This window comes from Carcharodon carcharias, chromosome 6 (assembly GCF_017639515.1).
Source record: "Carcharodon carcharias isolate sCarCar2 chromosome 6, sCarCar2.pri, whole genome shotgun sequence".
Lineage (NCBI taxonomy): Eukaryota > Metazoa > Chordata > Chondrichthyes > Lamniformes > Lamnidae > Carcharodon > Carcharodon carcharias.
In genome coordinates, this window is record NC_054472.1 from 13322943 (window position 1) to 13345065 (window position 22123).

At 36.4% G+C, this 22123-nt stretch overlaps 1 protein-coding gene across 5 annotated transcripts in view; it reads left to right on the forward strand.

The window, feature by feature from the left end:
* atp9b (ATPase phospholipid transporting 9B) overlaps positions 1-22123 on the forward strand; it is a 273915-nt gene that overhangs the window by 109967 nt on the left and 141825 nt on the right. For all 5 annotated transcript variants that reach the window (XM_041189970.1, XM_041189971.1, XM_041189974.1 and 2 more), the window contains one exon: positions 1210-1304. In XM_041189970.1, coding sequence (XP_041045904.1) covers positions 1210-1304 — 95 coding nt within the window. The remainder of the gene's footprint in view (positions 1-1209; positions 1305-22123) is intronic.

The following is a 22123-nucleotide window of genomic DNA, read 5'->3' on the forward strand; positions in this document are numbered from 1 at the left end:
AAAAAGGAAATTGTGTACTTCACCACTTGATCCCTGGTGATCTGTTTTTCTGTGGTTGTATTTGCTTCAAATAGTTTTGGTGATAATTGATACATTTGTGCACTGTTTTTTGGATGTGGCTAACTAGATTCTTTTTATCTGTTGAAAATTGATGGTATGGTTTGAAGACCAAAGCATGCTTATCCACTTGGCTACTGTATTGTCACTACGTCCACCATTCCTCTTAGTGCTTTTGCTCAATCGATATTCAGGGTCATGTCAATTGTATAGATGATAGAATATATATTTAATAAACCACATGCCATAGCCCTGATCTGTCCTTCAAACTTCATGCTTTTAACACTTTTATCTTGAATAAAACAGCCACCAGTACCTCACAAGAAGTCAATTATTTATTATATGGTCCACTGCCTGTTGCATGCTGTGCTCTTCTATTGTGTATTTGCTGTGCCTTTAGACATTCTTCCATACCTCCTGTATGTCTTCTGAGTGGTAAGGAGAGATGGTGTTGACTTTATCTAGTGTATGTTCCCATGCCTGCTGCTCCTCATCACCAAAAATGTGTTCTGTTCTCCATTATTGTGTTTAAAAGCATGCAAGACTTCATCAGCCTTTTCTCTGATGTTCAAACATTTTCTCCACAATTGCCCAAGAGGAATGCTGGGCCCCTAGTGATCTGAAAAGTCATTTGGGTAGTAATGAAATTGTGTTTTTGAATATATGTTGGCCGTTCAGAAAAAACAACTCCTAAGCTTGTTTCACTTACACAAAAGGACATAACACGTATCCTGTCATATGGAATACTTGGGAGTTTTGCCAAATGCGTTTTGGAAATGGACATAAGGAAACTGAGATTAGGAGGATTCTGCTTAAAGAACTGGTAATTCTAGTAAAGCGAACATAAAATCAGTAACGAATGGATATGATCACATTGTCTTTGGTAAATAATATAAATACCTTTTTAATGAAAGATTGGTGGAAGTTAAAATTACTGCAAGCAATATGATTTAAAATACATCAATTAGAGTAACAGAAAACAAAAAACAATGGTGTTTCTAAGATGGTGGGTTGTTAATACAAGGATCAAATGGAATCAAATTTTGTTTTTATCTAATTACTTAGGTCTGAGAAATTGATGTAATAAAACACATTTCTCTCTCTGTTAACAGATGGTCAGAAATATCTAAGCTAATGTGTTTGTTTTTCAAGGCGCATGTTTCATCCGTACGGATCAACTAGATGGTGAAACAGACTGGAAGCTCAGGGTAGCTGTTTGCTGCACGCAGAGATTGCCAGCTTTGGGTGTAAGTACAGTACTTGCATTAATTCTTTCCCATCTGCACAACATGCTTTTGCAGCAGTATCTTTTAACATGGCACTTAGAAGCACAATTAGTTTTTTTAAAAAAGGTATCTGCAGTTCTATTCCAATATCCTCAACTGTGGGTTACACACTGCTGGATTAAGGTCTGCAACTGTGCTGTGCAACTTTGTACTGAATTTTCCTGAAACAAACAAAATTATGCAAGAAAGTTTGAACCAAAGCTATGGAGTGCATAATGCCGACAATGTTACTGCATCCTGGTAGAATGGGTTAGTGGAGAGGAAACCAGTGGTGTCCCTGTTGGGATTAAGATATACATGGTAGACTTTTCCAGAATCTAGGCCCAGTGTTGAGGGATTGCTCCAATGTTGAAGGCTTCAGACTCCAGAATCAGATAGGGGTTTGATGAGCTCTGCTGCCTCTTTTGCAGACTACTGTACATTTAGTCAAAACATTATAATTGTGTCCTTAATTACCAGTGGCTCACTGAGAAGCAATTAGTTTGTATATAGGCAACAAGATTATCATGGAACAGCAATACCAAACACTATACTCATCATGAGTTAACCCAGAGGTTCCAAACTGATTTGAGTTGATGGGAGTTTTTATAACTTTATGCAATAACAATAGAGTGGCAGAAGGAACTCCTTTCTTGTATTTAATGTGAATAAAAGTTTCCTAGATACAGGAAGGATGGAACTCCCATCTCAGATTGAAGAGACACCATAAGATCCTGAGGATAATGGAAGTGACAGTATTAGAATCAAATGTTTTGCTGGAATCTAGACATTGGCGGATCTGGCAGGGACAGTTGGTGATCAAAGATACATTATTTGAAGTAAGCAGCTGATGTGTAGCCTGAATACAAGCATAAAAATAGTATTCACAATGCAGAGCCTATCTTTTGCAAAACACATATGGTTAACTGATTAAAATCGTGCATTAAAAGCATTTTATAGTCCAGCTGTTTGAAATTCCAGTTAATATGTGCTTTACAATCTGCACTGATAAGGAGCAATTTGTCCTTCATTATGTTATCCAAAACTGCATAATGATGCAAACAAATCCGAAAGGGTAAATTCTTGCCGTATTTGCTAACCAAGAAGTCAAGTAATTATTTATATTTTAAACATTTAATTATAGTTTATACAATGCAAAGAACATATAAATTTAACTTTCTGTTTATATTGACATAGATGAAATAGAAATTAATATCATAAATAATCAGCAGGATACATACTTTATTCCGTGCTTGAGGCACCTAAATTAGGTGGTGTTGAGTTTCTGCTTATAAACAGCTTTAAGTTGTAGCTACTGTGTGTCCACCTATCTGATTTTAAAACTAGTTTCCAACATTTTGTTAAGGTTTTTGTAGTTTAAAAAAAGTACAAGGTGCATTAGCTGTGAAGATAGTTTGAGCAGGAGAACCAAATAAATCAAAAATGTACAGCTGCAATGTTAAATCAGAGATACCTAATAGAATCTACTTGTAGTTTTATACTGATTAATCTCAATTGCACATATTCAAGAATTTGTCATCTTGTCATTGCACACTGATAATGATGGACAGTTCTCCATATGTGATTTTTCATTTTTAAAATTAAAACCACTCCCTTTTTAATAGAACCCTTAACTGTAGACATGCATTACTTTATCAAATTTCAAAATTAACTGTTCAGTTCTGCATCCCTTCTAAGGTATACCTTGGTTTTCTTCTCTACGTGGTAGGTTCTGTCAATACAGATAATGATATTTGAATGGGATTTTGCTGTAAAGTGATGATGCTTTCCCCCTCAAAGTGCTTTTTGTAGACTTGGTTACCTATAGAGTTAATGCTAAAATACTTATTCTTGATTTGCACAAAACTTGGCAAAGTTAATCCTGATTCATTAGAACTAGCAGTCAATGTGAGAATTTAGTTTAAACCATGCAGTCTGGTGAAAGGGGTGTACCTGTGATTTGAAGAGAAACATTTAACGCACAAGAGTTGAAAATGTGCTTGAGCAGTCTTGGTAGTTTACATATTTTAACCAGATGCATTGAGGTAGACTTGCTCCTTGTGGTGGTGGGGTTTCAAAGTGCATTTAATTATGTAAATTTAGAATCATAAGAGTCATTTACACCATTGGAGTCCATTCGGCCCATCGAGTCCATGCCAGCTCTCTGTAGAAATAACGCAGTCAGCCCCAGTCCTCTAATCTATCCGCATAGCCTTGCAAGTTTATTTCCCTCAAGTACCTATCCAATTTCCCTTTGAAATCATCGATTGTCTCAGCTTCCACCATCCTCGTAGCCAATTTGCTTTTGTGTGCTTGAGCTAATATGTCAAGATATTGAGATTTTCATCTGGGCAATTTTAAAAATAAGTTTGTGTTATGAAGCCTCATGCATGTTATCGAACACATTCTTGAAACATTTAAAACTAATATGTAGATCGATATGAAATTTAAATTCTGTCTACATTTGTGCCTTTAATTTTGGATTGTTTTACAAAACTTGTCAGTCTTAACCTTTTTCCTTAAATTTCTACTGTTAAAATTTAGTGCTTCTCCTGCCAAGCCATTCAATGTTAATGCTATGTGAAAAATGTGTAAAAAGAATGCGTTTATATATGTAGAGAACCTCTAACAATAATAATTTGCAATTATATCACACCATTAATGTGGAGAAAATTCGAAGGCATTTTGGAGGCATATCAGACAGAAATATACTTTGCTCTATAGAAGGAGTTGTCAAAGGGGTTGATTGAAGCTTTTCGTCAGAGACTTAAAAGGAGGAGGAGGTGGTAGAGAGGCAAAATCTTGACATTGTTACCAAATCCAGGTATCACTGGAATCACATCACCACCCCCTCCCACCTCCATTAAATCCAAAAGCCTAACAAACTTAAAAATAGATGGTTATTGACTGATTTTTAAATACAGCCTTTCTAACTGTACTGAGTCCTTTAACCCGTCTCGTGTTTTGTCTCTTTTGTGAACATCTAATCTATAAAGTTATCCCTTTATATACTACAAGATTAAGTTAGAGACACAGCTCGGATTTTGCAGTGAGCATAATGGTGAGGCCAGCAGCACTCATTGTTACTCTGAAGTAAATCAGACAGCAATTTCTGGACTATGCACTTGCGTAGTTCAAGGTGGTAATCTGGAAGTTGGAGTCTGAATTACCCTGCTCCTCCTCAGATTGCATTATAAGTACTTTGGCAATAGGTTCTGCACTGAAATCGTTGCAAGGGTCATGAAATTGTGGTAATCTCTACCCATTAAACGTGTTAGAAAAATGTAGCGATGGTGCATTCAGGAGTAAGTGAATTTCTGATGGCATGATAAGTTATAATGATGCCAAATAGCCCCTCTAGCCCTGAAAAATTAATTTTACAGGCATGGAGTCTCATTATTTCGGAATTTAATGTTGCAAATTTAAAAACATTAACTCTCTTGATCTCATCTGCTTTTCCCGATCTTTATTTTGCTTTCTGTACATGAGCTAAATGTAATTTATACTTCCTGGTTTAGAAACAGCGTGTCTCATGCGGATTCTTCAGTCTGATCGAAGAGCCTTGTTGTTTGGCCTGTTTATCGATGCCAGAGATCCGCTGTTGAGGGTGCAGCGCTTAATCAGATGCCAGATAACAGCAAGTCAGAGCTAAAACCTACAAAACTCTGTGGGCAGCTATCAACCTACTGTATGGCAAGCATCATTCCTTTGCCAGAGTGCAAAATCCAGGCCATTAAAGCCTGTTATTTCAGAAAGTCTACCTTAATGCCATAGCTCTTTGGTATTACTACATTAGTCAATTCGCAGGAATGGAGATTTATAAATAAATTGTACTGAGCAACATAAAACTTGAATTTGTAATTGAAATCCTTTTTAAAAAAAAACCTTCTGCAGCTGCTTTATATTACTAAAGTCCATATGTTAGTGCCACTTCATCTGAAATGTTTAGCTTCACATTTAACATCCTGTTTCATTCTAAAACTTATTCAGTAGTTTTGGGTCTGTCCTTTTCTTTACTCCCTCTTTCTTTGGGCTAGTATCACCCTTTTTACTCATCTCGTTTGATATACCAATGCACCCTATAGATAGCCATTAGAAGGTGCTGAGGACTACCTCTCTATAATCTCCTTTACGATCCCCCCCCGCCTCCATGCTGGTACATGTACAGTTCCTGATCAGTGCTTCCCTACTTGGCACTGCTCAGATCAGGAACTAAAGTTATTCCGAGTTAAAACACCGACAAAATTGTTGTGGAGCCCTGCTCAAAATAAATGACTTGATCTTTTCTGAGAGTGCTATCATTCAACATAATGGCTGATATAATTATAGATGCCATTGCTTTAACCTCTTTTTTGAGTTTGTGTTAACCATAAATACAGATTTGTACATATTCCACTTCTCACTATTTACTACTAGTGTTGCACTTTAATATGGCAGACATACAAATATTTGTAATTTATACTGTTACGAATGCTGTTGGGATGACGGGAAGAGAGAAAAGTTATAACATTGAAGAATCCTGGTTTCCTCAAAAGTGCCAGTGATGCCAGACATATTTATTGGTTGCTACACCAAGCTTTTTTTCTGTTAAAAAAGCTATGGTCATGATGTCTCATTTTATGTTGGTGACACTACATTATGTGCAAAACTTGTGTGTCAAGCATGTCACTTTTGGATCACGGTTTGAATCTTTTTGTGCATATTTTTAAATGTTTACTTGCTACAAATTTGGTATTATACTGGTGTAGCACCCAGTAAATATGTCTGGCATCATCGGCACTTCAGTGGAAAGCAGAATTCTTCAATGTTGTAACTTTTCTCTCTTCCTGGCATCCCAACAGCATTCATCACAGTATAAATTACAAATATTTGTATGTCTGCCATGTTAATGTGTACCACTAACCTTTACACTAAATTTTTTTAGGGAAAATCTTTTAGTGACAGACCAGTTGATTTGCTAAGACATATGACTTGTTTGGTTGTTATGAAGATGGCATATTTATTTTTATATCAATATTACGTTGAAGCCTATTGTGTGTATGAAGTTGTAGAACACAGATTTTGAAAATTTACATTTTGGCTTATGATCTGGAATATTGAATTCACATATTATGCAGCAATCTTTAAAGAAGTAAATTTTAACATACTATCTGAAGAATTTACTTTGCATATTTTGCAATGCTTTCCATATGCCAGTATAATTAAAAAAAAACACTCTATTGCATTTCATGCTGCTCCTCAAGGTGTGCAGCTACCTTGTCAGCTGGTTGTGACTAATCAGATGTTCTCCCACAATTTCGGGATATAGGGGGTTACATGCTAATTCATGGAGCTCCTGAAGAAAGGATGCTTTATTTTTGTTTAGGGTTTGACATGTTTTTTTCCAACACATGGTGTTTTGGAAAAACTCTGAAATCTGTCCATTGATTTTTGTCCTAGCATTGGATTGCAATTTTGCTATAATGGAAATGCTACTCTACTAAATAGGGTACAAATGATTTCATTCCACCTCTTCCCCTATTCATTTTAAATGTGAAGAAGCACCATATTTGGGATAGAGACTATCTGTTTATTTTAGTCATCAGATCATGTTATAAAGCAATCCTGTGTTTTAAATTATAGCATGCAGTTGTTATTAACAATAAACATAATGCCATCTTTTTACGCATAATTATCAAATGAGGACATATACAGTCCTGGCTTTTTTAAAACTTCTGTCAGCTGCTCTTTTATATATTTGTACAGTAACTTTCAAAGTTAGCAATTCCAAATAGATGACTGGATGCACAATGGGAATTACAGCACCTGAATTAATGGCTTGAATCTTTCACTGGTTTCCCAAGAATTGTATTTAAAATGAAAACTTAAAAGTCATCAAAGTGACAGGATCCACCTGAGTTTCCAGGTCAGGTTTCTCAGTAACATCAATCAGAAAATGGAATCCTCTTGTGTTTGTAAGAATTAAAATGTCTCTGGGCATTTCTGTAAGTGTTATTTTCAAGTAGACTTCTGTAGTTGCAGTTTTGGGCGGTATGTGAAGGGAGCTGTGGTGTGATAATGTGACCAATCAATATTTTGCAAATTGGAGTTGCTGTTATATTACTGCAAAATCTTAAATAAAATTGCAAGGTGAATACTATTTAAAGACAAATATCTACTAACAAATATCTAAAGCTCTGAAGAAGAGTCATACGGACCAGAAATGTTAACTCTTTTTCTTTCTCCACAGATGCTGTTAGACCTATTCAGTTTTTCCAATATTTTCTGTTTTTGTTCATATTATATAAGTCTTTAAATCCTTGCTGCTTTGCCGTTTGTATTTTAAAGAGCAAAGCGTAACCATCTTGGAAACTTAACCATTACGAATGCCTATAATGTTCATTTCTACAGTTGAAGTATTTCATTTTTTTAGCTGCTTAAGATTATTGCTACTTATGCAATATTCCGCAGTTTTCCTTTATGGATTTTTCTAGATTAGTAGCGTGGAAGCAAGATGTGAATTCCCTTGAATCTCAGTGCAAGCAAACCATTAACATGCCCATTCATGTGTGACTTGATATTACTATCTGAATGCATTTAATATATGCAGCTGCTGATAAATAGCTGGAATTTTGCTAGTGTTTAATTGTATATTTTGGGAAAACTTTTATATCAGAATTAAGTCAGCGACCTTTGAGAATTATATGGAGTTAATGGCAGAGTGCTGTAAGTAGACAGGAATATAAGGAGACATAAAATATCTGAAGTAGAATCAGATTTAATGTAGTTAATTGATTTGCCTCGAACTTGATTCAGTTTAATCAAGTTACTTCTGGTTTTTCAATTCAAAAAGAATGGATAATTTATCTTCAGCTACTAAAGTAAATATGCATCCTTAACTGGATTCTAAGATTTTGCAGTGCAAAAAAAAGATTTATCAATTACAAATAATTTTTAACTCTACAAAATAAAATTGTGAAAAACCCATAATTAATGTTTTCAGCAGAATATACATTCTGCAAGACACAAGAAGAAGATACAGAAAAATGTAGCCGTAATTAACTGAGCTTCTGTGTAAACTTAATAATCTACAATTTTAAGTGTTTGGCACATCAGCAAAATAGTGTTATAATTAAAGTTGTAACTTACAACCTAAATGTCTTGCATGCATTTAGGTTTTTTTGTGGGAAGCATCAGCAAATAATGTCAATTACAGGATGAAGTTTTGAAGGCACTGCATATATCTGAAAATGCAGCATCATTGAATACGGAGTTTCTAAATGGAGAATAAGAAGTTAATAGGTTTGCTTTCAGTTATGGGGATTGAATTGGAGCCACTTAAGAAATGGAGATGTAAGCATTTAGTCATTTTTTGCTGTAAGATAATATCATTAGTAAAGGAGAAGATACCTCCTTCTATAAACTATTGAGAAATATGATCTAAATTGCAGAAATTAAAATGTAAACTGACCCCACATTAAAATTGGTGCAGATTACAATTTACAAAGTGAAGTTGTTGGTTTGAGACAAGCAAGATTTGCCTAATGTAACTGGTGCCTGTTTATTGTCTATAGAATTAAGTTTTAGCTAGAATTGAGTTGCATTTGAAGGATTAAGATGTTGTCTTAAGCCCTTAGTCTGAATTTAGTGCTTTATTGTAATTACTTAAAGCATAAATTTTGTCTTATTGTACTTGGATACTTTTTTTTAGCTTTCAACACTTTATTCCTCAGCAAAGTAAATTTTGAATAAGAGTTACAAAATAGGGTGACAGAAGAACGGAGTCAATAACGGAGTCATAATTTTGTCCAAAACAGAAATGTTTCGCACTGTCAAAGGGTTAGCTCTGATGGCAATTTACAAGTTCTTGTAACTTGGCAATCTGGAAGCTCCCTCATTTGTACTGCAAAGAATATAATAGAGTATTACAAATATTTGAGGTACACTGAGTCATGGTACCACAGTTCTCTGACTGATGGAGGATGTTATACGGTTAATATTTTTACTTTGAACTATTTGTGTATTCCATGGTTAATAAGGTTAGCATTAGTTAATATCACGGAGTGCTTTGGAATGTCCTGAATGTGTGAAAAGTTATTTAAAGCAAGTTTGTTCCTAAGGAGCTAGCAATTCTTTTAAAACAAATTCATAATTAATGAGTTAGGAACACAGCAGTCCCAACTAAACCTGGGTTATAGTTTGTGGACTACTCAGTTATGGATTCCTGATGGAAGTAACTCATTGTTGTCCATGTGTATTAACAGTAATATTTTGCAAACAAAAATTGTACTGTTTGAAGCTCAGGGCTGCATAGTTTGACTTCATTTCTTGTAAAAAAAAATAAGTCCTATCAGACTTTGCTAGTTACCTAAATTATTTTCACAAAAATAACAATTTATGCAAAATGTTTAAAAAATGTAAAGCTTGAATATTTAATTAAATTAAAAGCCCTGTTACCAGAACAGCTTCTGTAAGAGTACAGTTGAAACGATTTATGTATATGTAATGCCACCTACTGGGCTAATGTCAAAACAGCGTAAATGTGTGTACCACAGGTAGTTGCATGCCCTAAATGCTACAACTTTATGTAATACATTGTTTTAAAGTTGACAAAGTTGCACCCAAAGTACATTTTGCTTTGCTGTTTTCTACCAATATGTTTGTGGTTAATATCTAATTATGAGGATGGAAGATTAACTTTTTTTTGCATGGAGAGTCCAGAGTTCGAATGGACCAAATCTTTTGAAGTTGCTAAAGCTCAGACTGATGTGCCTTGAAGGAGCGGTTATATTCTTGTAAATACAAAATGAGAGGTATTTATGTATGAGATAGTAATCCATTAATAGATACAGAAACATATGGTGTTTGTACCTGTCAATCATCTCTGATTTTTGCATCTATCTGATATAATAGATTGTGGATTCTTATGTTGACATCAGCTGTCAGTATCATCATCATCTGAGTATTGCAACCTAATCCAGTGTGACACCCTGAATAAATAAAGCTGCAAACTTTTAGAGCTTTTCTTAAAGAGATGATAGCGCCAAAGATGATAGTTCAGATTTTGTTGTCTTCCCAAACCACTTAATGTGATCAGAGAATTAAAGTTTCAACAAGTCATTGAAGATCACTGCTGTGTGAGTACTAAAACATCCAGGTTAGATTTCTTGTGGTTTTGCAGTCTTTTCTAGGGCAGTGCATTTTCTGGCACCATGCCCTGTCTAGGACATTTTCTTCATCTTATGTGATCAGGTGAATTTATTACTAGTATCTGAGGTCACTATAATTTGCAATGATTGGAGTTGACATGATTTATAATTTTTTTAAAAAATCCTTGCAGTGGTAAACAATGGCATTTACATTTAATTATTGCTATTGAGCCGAATCATTTTATTTGTCAGGAACTTCATGTTATGATTAAGGGCACAATTTATGAAAAGTAGCCACGATTGGTGCCTTTTTTAAAAGTTATGAAAAATGGTACTTTGGACGTGATTTGCAGAAACATCCTTTCATATTTTTGCTTCAGTGGATGGATGAGCTGAACTAAAATAATTACCGACAGAATTATAAATGAAGTGTAATGCTTGGCTAATTTTTGTTCGTGTTAATGTTGTACTGTATTAAACACTGTTCTTTCCATCCAAGGATCGTTTTGCACCACCCTGCCCTGTATGACCATACAAAAACATAAATCATTTATTGTATTTGAGCTTTCAGTTGAGTTTGAACACAACCTTTGCAAGTTTCTGTAATGCAATAGTGTTTACTATATTTACAAACAGATCCTGTTGTGAAACATTAAGAATGTTAGAATTGTATGCAAATTTCATTAATTCTTCAGTTGAAATGGAAAAGGACACAACAACCTTCCTCAAAATCTAAGTGCTAAAATTGAAAAGAGAAATCTTTTTGATTTCCTGTACTGACCCTATATTTCACTTTGTGAACCTGGACAGTGAGTGTCAGTGGACTAATGATCATGGGGGCCATATGGATCAGGCTAACCTTGTCTTCATGTGCACTTTCAACAGGGATTGCTCATTTGTCTATTCCATGACCATTATGGCCATCCACCAGTCCTCCGACTTCAGTAGGCTGCAGCTTGGCTGTCAGTACCTTGTCTTGCACTGTAGTTATCATTGACAAGAATGGGAGCCTATGTTTACTTTGCAATTCCAGCTTAAAACCTGCTGAGTAGAACAATTATAGTCCTTGACAAAAAATATGACAAAAAAATTGGTCTAAGAGGAGGGTCATTAAAGAGGAGAGGGAGGTGGAGATGTGCAGAGATTTAGGGTGAGAATTTGGGATAATGGGGCATAGATAACAAGGCACGGCAATTAGTTATGGGGCAAAGGAAGTGGGAGGCATTCAAAGGGCTGGAGTCAGAGGAACAGAGTTTTATTTTGCAGGTGGGGTGCTTTTGGGAGTTGTAGAACCAGAGGAGAGAAAGATGGGACCGGGTGGGGCCAAGAGATGATTTAGATGCAAGAATGTGAATTTTACATTGGAGATCTTGGTGACCTGGAGCTGCTAAAGGAGTCTGGTGTGGGACAGTATACAGGTAGCAGAGTTTGGCATTAGCTGAAACTCTCAGAAAATGGATTGGATACCAGGCAGGAGAACGTTTTAATGTTCAGGCCTGAAAATAACAAAGGGCATGGAAGAGAGATTACGTGGCAGCTCAGCTAAGGTAGCAATAGTGACATGTGATGTTACAGAGGTGGAAATACATCTTTATGATGAATTGTATACACGCTCTTGATCTATGTAATTATTTTTGGCATCAGTTTAATAGTCCTTAGGTCAATGCAGATACATTCAATGCTAAAGGCCAGCAGAATGTTGCCCAGTAGTGCTCCTTTCTTGCAAGACAGTGCTGGTTGAGGAGCTCCATCATTCCTTAAGACTTGTTAGGGGTACGTCTGTGGCCCTGGCATATAAGACAGCATTTTTCCACTCCCTTTTTTTTTGTTCCTTCTGTTATGAAGGCACTGACTTCCGCAGGTGTGCTGTGCTATCAACCCCAGGCAACCTTTAATTCCTTGATCATGCGACCTAAATGGTGAGTGCTGCCAGTGTTTCTCCAGTGGCTGGTATCAAACTGAACCTGATTGTAGATGAACCTACAAGTATGCGCATTATATTTTTATGGGCATACATGCACACAGTTTGTGTGTGTTTACTGGTATTCAGTTAACCAGACAAGTGGCTGCAAGTTACTACTTTTCCATGGCTGCACTGTTGTGAGGTTCTTCTGTGCTTTGCTAAGGGGGTGGAAGATAGATTTCTGAACACTCCATTGATTTTTTACTCGCCGTATCTTAAGACAGTCAGTTTGTATGGATATATGTAAAAATTATATTCTCCATCTTTCTCTTATCTTCTCCAGCTGTGATTAATTTAACTGGCAATTAGGTACCAAAGAATCGTAATTAACCTCAAATCTTTTTCCTAACTTGGGAGGCTAGTTGGCACACTTCTATATCCTGGCTGAGATCAGCTAACAGACTGAAAACCAGGCATAGAATATTTTTCTGTGTATGCTTTTGTGCTGGACCAGACACGCCTTGACCCACTAAGTCATCAAGAGAACTCTGATGTGCTTTCTTGTCCAAGACTAAATTGGCAGTCATGCTTGACACACTTTGAATGTAGGAAGGCACCCAGCAGAGTAGATAGGCAACGTGAAAGGAAATCACGTGCAGTGTAAGTAGAATGATTTGAGGAATGTCCACACAAATTAATTGAACAGGTGGACAATTTCCCTCATTGGTTTGGGGCTTATAGAAGACAGTTTCATTTGGTTGAATAAATTAATTTCACTTTTAATTGCATCACCTTTTCGCAGGAAGAACAGTCTCTAACTGCTGCATTATAACTTACATGATAAAGAACAGTTGAGATCTGACTTCTAGGGTTCAGTCATACCTGGTACTAGAAGTTCTTGGCACCCTCTAACCTGATGCTTTCTTCTAATAATGTTGTTAGGCCCACTCTGCTCCCCTACATTGGGATTGCAATATGCCAAGTATGGTTTATTAATGCACTTTCCTGTAATATGAAGAAAGTTAACTATGAAAAATAGAGGCAAAACATAATTTTATTTTAATAAATTAGTTTAATCCCTTCCCTGTCCTCCTAAGACATGTGCCTATTTTGACTGAAGTAGGAGGAAGCTTGTGTTTTGCCTGCTGCACAATACAAAGTGTCGTCATTATTTTTGGTGTCTGGTATTCTTTTTCTACTGTATTATTTAGCTGTTAGGGACTGCTGTTGTTCCCACACAAAGCTCATATAATGGCCTAGATTATCTCAATTGTAGGCGATAACAGATGGGAAAGAAGTGAAGGATGACGATATAGGACACCACTTCTGTATTAGTATCATGTGAATTATTTCTTGATCAACTGATGAAAGCTTGCAGTGGAGGACAGAATTTGATGAATGGATGTTGTGTGAATACCAGAAAAAAATCAAATCACCAACAGTTTAAGATGAGAACAGATTTTTTTTGAAGGAGTTACTTTCAGAAATTTAAAACTTTTTTTAACCAGTCGTCCTGGTATTTTTTTTGAGGACCACACAAAGCTCCTTCCTCTCTTTTATACCTTACCTTAGAACTTGTAAGTATGCAAGCTAAGTTTCCCTTGTGTTTCTACTTGGTGTTATACTTTCTTACTACATCAGCCCAATTGATCTCATTTATATTTCTACTGTGCAAAATTTCATCCTAGTCTTAATTAGAGTTCCTCTTTCCCAAGATTTGACTGGTTGAAAAACAAAATCAAGATGATGGTGTGGCTGGTGTAGAAGAAGAGCAATGAATTAAATATCATTGGATAATTTTCTGTTAATCACATTTAAGAGTGATCATTTCTGCTCATGCCAGCCAACTTTGTGATTATCGTGCTTCTTGATATTCTGGTCCACAGAAAATTGTAATGTGGTCTATATTTAGTGCTTTTATAAAACTAGGCAACCACTATGGCCTCTAAGATTGATAACTTGACAGTAATGTAGACCCAAGTAAACCAGTGTGGAAAAATATATTTTGAACCTGGCTACTAAGACATCAGTTGCTGTGCAAATATGATTTGTCAGTGAAATGACCAATCTCAAAAATTAATGGCCACTACTGCTTTATGTCCTTCAAAGAATGTTTAATGTTACACTATTACAAAATCATAGCCGTAGCCTGCTTTTGGCCAAAGCAGCTTAATTGATTGGCTGCCTAACCTCATTGCTTTTAAATTAAATACAACATAGTACATTTGAAAAGTTTAACTGTCTTATATATGAAATTAAGTCCTTTGTTTCTAAAGCGTTTAAGGTATTTTGTTACTTTAATCATCTGTCTGTTGCAACCTTGCTTGTGTACCATTCATGTGGGTCTGAAAGAAGAACTTTCAAATTTAGTAGTCAGGTAATAACATTACAAAAATAATCACTTGGTCAAGTTGAGTTTGGCCAAAGTAGGAAGAATAGGAACTACTAATGTTATACATTATTTCAGGAACACAGGAATGCACTTCTTTCTATAGAAACACATTTTTGGGGGGCATATAATTCATTTTCTCCTAACTTTTCCCCCTTTTGCAGTTGCTGCATCTTCTATCTTACACTAGCTTTTGAGGTCTGTAAATTGGTTTGTAATGCGGGTGTTCTCATGTCCTAAACTAAAGCATTTAAATGTTTACATTGCAATTGTATAATAACTTGCAGTTCTTTAATCATGAAAATAATAGTTTGTAGTGAAGTTATTATGATATTAAATGTAGTGTATCTATAACTGTCCATACTATATTAAAAACATTTCTGCAGACAAAAGTTTGCCTCCTTTTTTGTTTTTCCTACTGAGAAAGGTTGATTCGAAAGTTCTTATATCCACCTTTTTAATGGAAACTATCTGTTTAAACTTGTCACACTGTGCTTATTGCTTCCCACCAGTAGTGACACTGTAGAACATTGTTTGCTTTCTCTCCCCATACCCTCCAGTTTCCTTAGCTTATATTGGAGTCAAACTCTTGGCCCAATGGACTTTGTTACCCAAGGTTTTTTAAGTTTTGCAATTTATTTATATATAATTGAAGCAAAAATAGGAACAGAAATCACAACTTTAAATTGGGGACTGGATTATGCCTAAATACCAGGCCAGTTATCCCTGCATGCTATTAATGAGCTTGGTAGAGATCAGTAATGTTTTTATTTTTTTGAAATCTGAAAATGCAGATATTTATCAAAAGAATGAAGTCACAAGGTTCATTTTTAAAACCAAAGAATTTTACTGCACAAAAATCAAAGAACGTGCATACTAATACCTGCACACTCTTAAATAGTAAGTTATGCTAAAGAGATTCAAAGTACAGTGAACACTTAATTATACTCTAACCTGAACTTATTAATTCATTTCCTTCTTCACCCATTCAGAAATTAGAAAATTAATCACTTGGTATTGGGGTATTGTTCCAAGGATTCATATAAGAATTGAGATTTGTTGTTACACTTACTTCCAGCAAGGTTTTCCCTTCTGATCTTATCCAATTGTTAACAGTTGTAGACTCCCAGTTCAACACAGATGTCATTAGCGTCTTAAGTGCAGCACCTTGGATCATAACTTTCCTGGTTCTCATGTTCTTTAACTCTGCAGTATTGACTATAGGAACTCTCTCTTAGCTGGGCTAAGCTAGATATCCAATACACTGTCAATAGAGTCCTTCAATTATTAAGCTGCATTCTGCTGAAGGAGATGTTCCCTGAAGCCAGCTTGTTCTGAACTAAACTGCTTGAAAGAGATGGTCCCTGCAATAACCTTCTTATTTACCCTTTTGCTTTTCTATTGTTTATCTCCCAGGCAGCTTGGTCACGTGATCAATTTCTCGAACAAGTTTTTTTCCAATAAATTATCTTCCAGAGTTCTTAAAGGGACCATTAATCTGACATAAAATATACATTTTTTCCCCCAAAAACACATGGTTCATCATAATACACTAACCACCTGCGGAACTTTACTTTTTGTTGTCACCTTTTTATAGTACTTCTACATGCTACTTGTTAAATTATAAATTTCTGCATCCACATTGAAAATTGAAAACCCATATGTCAGCTACCTTCTTAATCTTGTTACAGCATGAGTAGAAAATATTTCACTTTCATTGATAATTACACTGATTCTTCCCGGGAAATTCCTGACTACTGACCATGCACTGGGTATTAGCGCACACATTTGTGGTTGGAAACACTCTTGGCCCGAATGATTTATCTGGGAAAATGGCGACTGCAAACCTATACTTTTGAGAGAGACTAAGGTCTCAGTAAAAATATTAATAAAAATATTTGAAGGGACAAGATAGTTTTATAGATAAGTTTGATCACCTTGTAAAATACATAATTTTCGTTACATGGATTAAGTTTTGATCCTTTCGGGCCAAGGGGCAAAAAAGCAGATAAAATATTTTGAAAAATGTATTTTAAATAATTTCATTGGTTTTCCAGGTCTCCCCTTCATTGTGTGTGACCAAGATTGCAACTTTAGGGTTGTACCTGTGCTATTTGGTCAACGGTTGCACTTGGATCTTTTTGCCAACAGACTTTTTTTGTTGGTATACTCCTTTTGTAACACAAAAAGAGGCAGGTAAGAGAATATAATAAAGACCCCATCTGTTAACTGGTGTAATTTCTAGTGATGCTAACTCCTGGGGATATGAAAAATTATGAAAACTTGCAAGAAATATTAAAGCTCACAGAAGTTTTTTTAAATTCTTCCATGAGTTGTGAGTATTGCTCATAAGGCCAGTATTTGCTGCCCACCCCAAATGGGCCTTGAGAAATTGGTTGGGAGCCACATTGTTGAGCTACAGCTGTCTACCTGGTGTTGGTACACCTACCGTGCTGATAAATGGTGGACAGTTTTGGGGAGTCAGGAAGACAGGTACTGACCACAGGATTCTAACTTCTGATTTGTTTTTGTAGCCATAGTATTTATATGGCTGGTCCATTTCAGTTTCTGGTCAATGGTGAACCCCAGTATGTTGATTTCGGTTTCATCTGAAAGACAGCACCTCTGGCAGCACTCCCTCAGGACTGCACTGGAGTGTTAGCCTAGAATATGTGCTCAAGTCCCAGAGTTGGACTTGAGCCCACAACCTTCTAGCTGAGGCAAGAGTGCTATCAACTGAGCCACAGCTGACTCTTGGGATAGGGGGTATTGAGGGATATGATCAAAGGCAGCTTAATGGAGTTGAAGTACAGATCAGCCATGATCTAATCAAATGGTGATAAAATCTTGAGGGACTGAATGGCCTCTTCCTGTACCTATTTTCAACTTGCAATACCTGAAGAGTGCTTCTTTGCTGGCACGAAAAAAATTGCACTGGAATCCAAACTGGAAAAGGGTTCAGAAAATGCAACCCCTTGAATCCCTTGGAGGTGGTTGTCCTTGATATCATTCTAATAAAAGAGAGAGAGTAGGAGAAGGTGAGGCTGCAAGCCACCTCCAAGCTTGGAGTTAGTGCCACCTTACCTTTTTAATACTGCCACATAAATAATCACACACATGCCTCACAAAGTATATTTCAAGATAGATTCTGATATTTCTTGCCACGTGTTTAGCCTCTGTTCCTCTTATAGTGAGCCTGGATGAATGATCGACAAGGGGCCCAGAGTAAGACTGCCCTTCTGTCACTGCTTGCCAGCATCAGCGCTGTGTATACATCCTAGCAGGTGCTTTTAGTGAGCTTGAGGTAGCACTGGATAAGTCAGTGCACAGGTGAGGAGGAGCATGAATCTGTTGGTGGGAAGATTGCTTGGCTGCCATCAGTGACTTGTACTTTGTTGAATGCAGTAATATGGTGAAATTAGGTAGCCCTGATGAGCTTCTGTTGCTCTTTAGTGGGAAAGGATCTGAAGGCGCTGGGTATGCCAACCGATGCACTGGTCACCCATTTGATGCATGTGTGGCCAGCGCAGTAATTGATTTAACTTCTCCCTTCCTTCTTAGAAATTGCGAGCACAATTCCTTCTCTTCAGTCCCTTGGCACAAGTCCTATTCCTTAACATTAAATAAAATTTTAGATCCTCTTCCAGAGCTTTGTAGGTCTCATTCATTTTTTTAATTTAAAGTTTCTCAGAATATTTTATAATTGCAAATGCATGCACTCTAATTTTGATTCAATAATTACTATTATAAATATTGTGCATAGTAGATGTTTCAGCCTTGAAACATAAGACAGGTGGCCACAGTTACCATTTAAATGCACCATCATTGATCACTATTTGTATTGTGTAGCTAGTTTGTGGTTCAGTTTACAATGTTCTCCTTTATCCTGAAATCTCTCACTTCAGTCACAAGTCTCTTTTGGTAGGCATCCCAATTGCTTTCTGAAAGTCTCATTAATCTCATCCATCAATTCTATTATGTTCTCAAAGAATTTCTGTGAAGTTGTTGGCTATAAACTGACTTTCATAAACTTGGTTTGGAATTATTGCCTTTGCTTTTATAAATCTTGTTGAATAGCTTCCTTTGCACACTAATTTGACCTTTCCCTTCCTCCTTAAACAAATAAACCTACAAGCTTCAAGATCATTTTTCTAAATTTTTGAATAATGTTATCTTTGAATTTAATAAGGCATGAAAAAAATCAGCTACAGTTTTGCTTCTATTTCCTAAAGTCATTTGAACAAATTCTTTTATTCTATTCCTCTACAAATATTAAAGCACTTCACTTCTTGAAGTGACTGCCCACAGATATCTATTTTCTTCTTAAATGAACCTGTTAACGCCTTGAATTGAAAAATAAAACCCATCCTTTTTTTTCCACCCGACTACATATTTCACTAAAGGTCACCCCTGATCCTTGATACTAAGGATATAAAAGTTGTGGGAAAGTTAACCATGCATTGTGATGTTATATTCCTATGCCTTTTCTTGATGAAAGGAAATTCCAGTTGTGCCAAACGTACAGATTAAAAATGTATTAATTAATTAAAGTTCAGATGTATTGATTAACAAAAGACAATTTTTTGAGAATTTGGGTAGATCATGAAGCAACTATGTTGAATTTGTTTTTTTCTGTATAAACTGACTTGATTCCAGAACTATAGGTAGATCAATTACTTATTATTGCTCAATAATACAACCTGGTTTTTATCAGAAGAGTGAGATGACGTATAATGAATCTGATCGTGTTGCAACTAGCAGTGATTTTGGAGAACCCATAAAGGGTAATGTGTTTGATGTATAGTAAACTCAAGTGTAAAAATTACATTTATCATTTGCACCAAAAATAGATGAATGAAAAGATGATTAACCAATTTTGTGTGTATTCAGTGAATCTTAAAAATTCAGATGCTTGATTCCATTCTAGCCCTGGCACCTGGCATAAATATTGAAAACTTTCATGACCAAACCCCTTCAGCTCAGAATACAGTTGATGTTACAGCTTTCAAGTGCACATGAACTCTCTTTTAGGCCAGCAGTTGCTTTATATCTAGATTCAAACTATCCCAGTAAAGATCAAGTGAAAAGACTCCACCCATTCCCCCGACTGCAACCCTTCTGCGTTTCACACCTCCATACTGTCACTATTGCTCCCTGAGTTAAGTAGGGGACAACATGTGACAAGTTTTCAAAAATATTAAAATATCCTCTGATTGAAAATCTGGATGTCAAAACATGCTTTCTACTTCCTAACATCTCCCAAAGTTTAGAGGAGTTTTATTGGGGCAATGACTGTGTGAACTTGATCAGTGAAGTGCAGAAGCTGCTGCTTTAGTAGAACATTTTTTTTTAAAAGATAAGTACTTTCAAGTGAGCAACCTTCAGGGTTCTATTCCTTTTAGCCTGAAATTCAATAATATGTGAAAATAGCCCTCTGAACACTTTGGGCACCTTAGACCTTACATTTGCTAAGGTGCTTCTAAACTCTCCGAACTCAGTTGAGTGGATTGTGCTCCTCTGGGGAGTACGTTGTTATGACCAGTCCCGAGGAAAGGTCCCCCAGTTTGTTAACTTCCCGAGCGGGTCCCCAATTTTGTTATGCTCCCAGGTGAGGAGGAATGAGCAGGTTTCCCCTTCTTTATGCAACCCTGTCAGTTGATCGCAACAAGGTTAATTTAAAAGGGATCCATTCCCCATGAATACCTTTTCCCAGCCCAAAGATATATTTTTTAGAAGGAGCCAATTTAACCAGGCTTTCTTGAGTCCAAGAGTAAGTTTATTAGTTGCTAAACACTGGAGAAAAAAAATAAAAACACAACACACACAGATCAGAAATGAGAAGTTAAGAGTCCAAATAACAGTTTGAAAAGATACACAAATCAGTCTTTGGTTTGCCTGTGAGGCGTAGATGGTGAAATGTTGTGGCCATCAAGTTGGGTGATTTGGGTAGAGCTGACCTTGGCAGCTTCACAGTGGGTTTGGCGACACAGCTTTGCAGGATAACTGAAGAAGCTGTCCTATTACCTTTTTGATTGTGGCTTCCGCTGAACTTTGCATCCAGCAAAAGAGAGAGAAAGACTTTGCCTCCAACTGCAGGAATGAGTAGTTGGTCTTCTTGCTGTCATATGCACAGCAAACCAGCACACACTGCACTGCTCTGCAGCTAGCTTTTTAACCCATCTACCCTCTGTATTCCCATAAGGGGGAAAAAAACAGGTCTTGTGCCCAGAGTCTGTTTTCTTTGATCTCTGACCATTTTACACATTGAGATATCAATCAGCAAGAGATGGATTTTAGATGACTGCTGAGACATAATTAGTCTTTCATCTCTGCAACCACAGGAGATTAAAGTTCAGTCTTTTGCATCTTTCCTATCTCCCTTTTTAGTGGCTTTGCCTGAAGATGGCCATGACACCTTTTCAGGTGTGACATTCCATATTCTCTCAGGGCAGGTCTGTCAGTGTATAATCCACTTAGGGATTTTCCAGAAAGTGGTCACTTTACATTATCAGCCATCTTTTGCTCAGTGCCCTTGCTTGTATTTCTTTGAAAACGCACATGTCTTTCTTTAAAAAGTTCAATATGCCCATAAGCAATTTGTGGCTGTAATCAGCTCTTCATGACAATGTGTACATCCATATTGGGCAAATGGAAACTACTTATGCAAATTTCTCAAGTGGCTTGTTTTGAAGCCTCTAAAGCATGGTGATAAGTTTGTGAGTCTGCACCCAAAGAAGTAAAAAAGATTTTGATTTATGCTAGGCTCGTAAGTCTCAAATCACATGATAGTAAAGAAATACTTTGCAAAAGGTGGCAAGCAGCTGTGTACCTCACTGTTGCATGCCTTCCATGTAGGATTTGAGAACCCCACAGAAGCTACCTGACGTTCAGCATTGATGGGATACAGTACCAGGACTCTACATAATACTTAGATTTGTATTACCACCTTAGTTTGCGTCAAACTTTGTGCGTCAAATGATATAGGAATCCTCAGGTCTATCTTTATCAAAGCAACTTACTCATCACAGTGGGCCACAACAGAGCGCATTCATTGTACTAGGTACTTTACAGTAGACCTTTTTAGCTCAACTAGGCTTCAACATAAATCTAGAAAAACTCCCAGAAGCAGGCAGCATATTTCCTATACTTCTCCCAGGGTGTTGAGAATTTATTCTAAATTCTTAATGATTGTAAGCACAGGTCAAAATATAAACCTTGTGATATTAAAAAAATGTTTAATTTTTATGAAATGCCCAAAATGTCCAATGAGCTAATTAGAATGTATTAATTTGGAGTTAGACTGGAGTCCAGCAAACCTAAGTAGTGTGTTCAAGGAGTTATTGTACTATTGAATTCTGAGGTTAGATTGAAATATGACTAG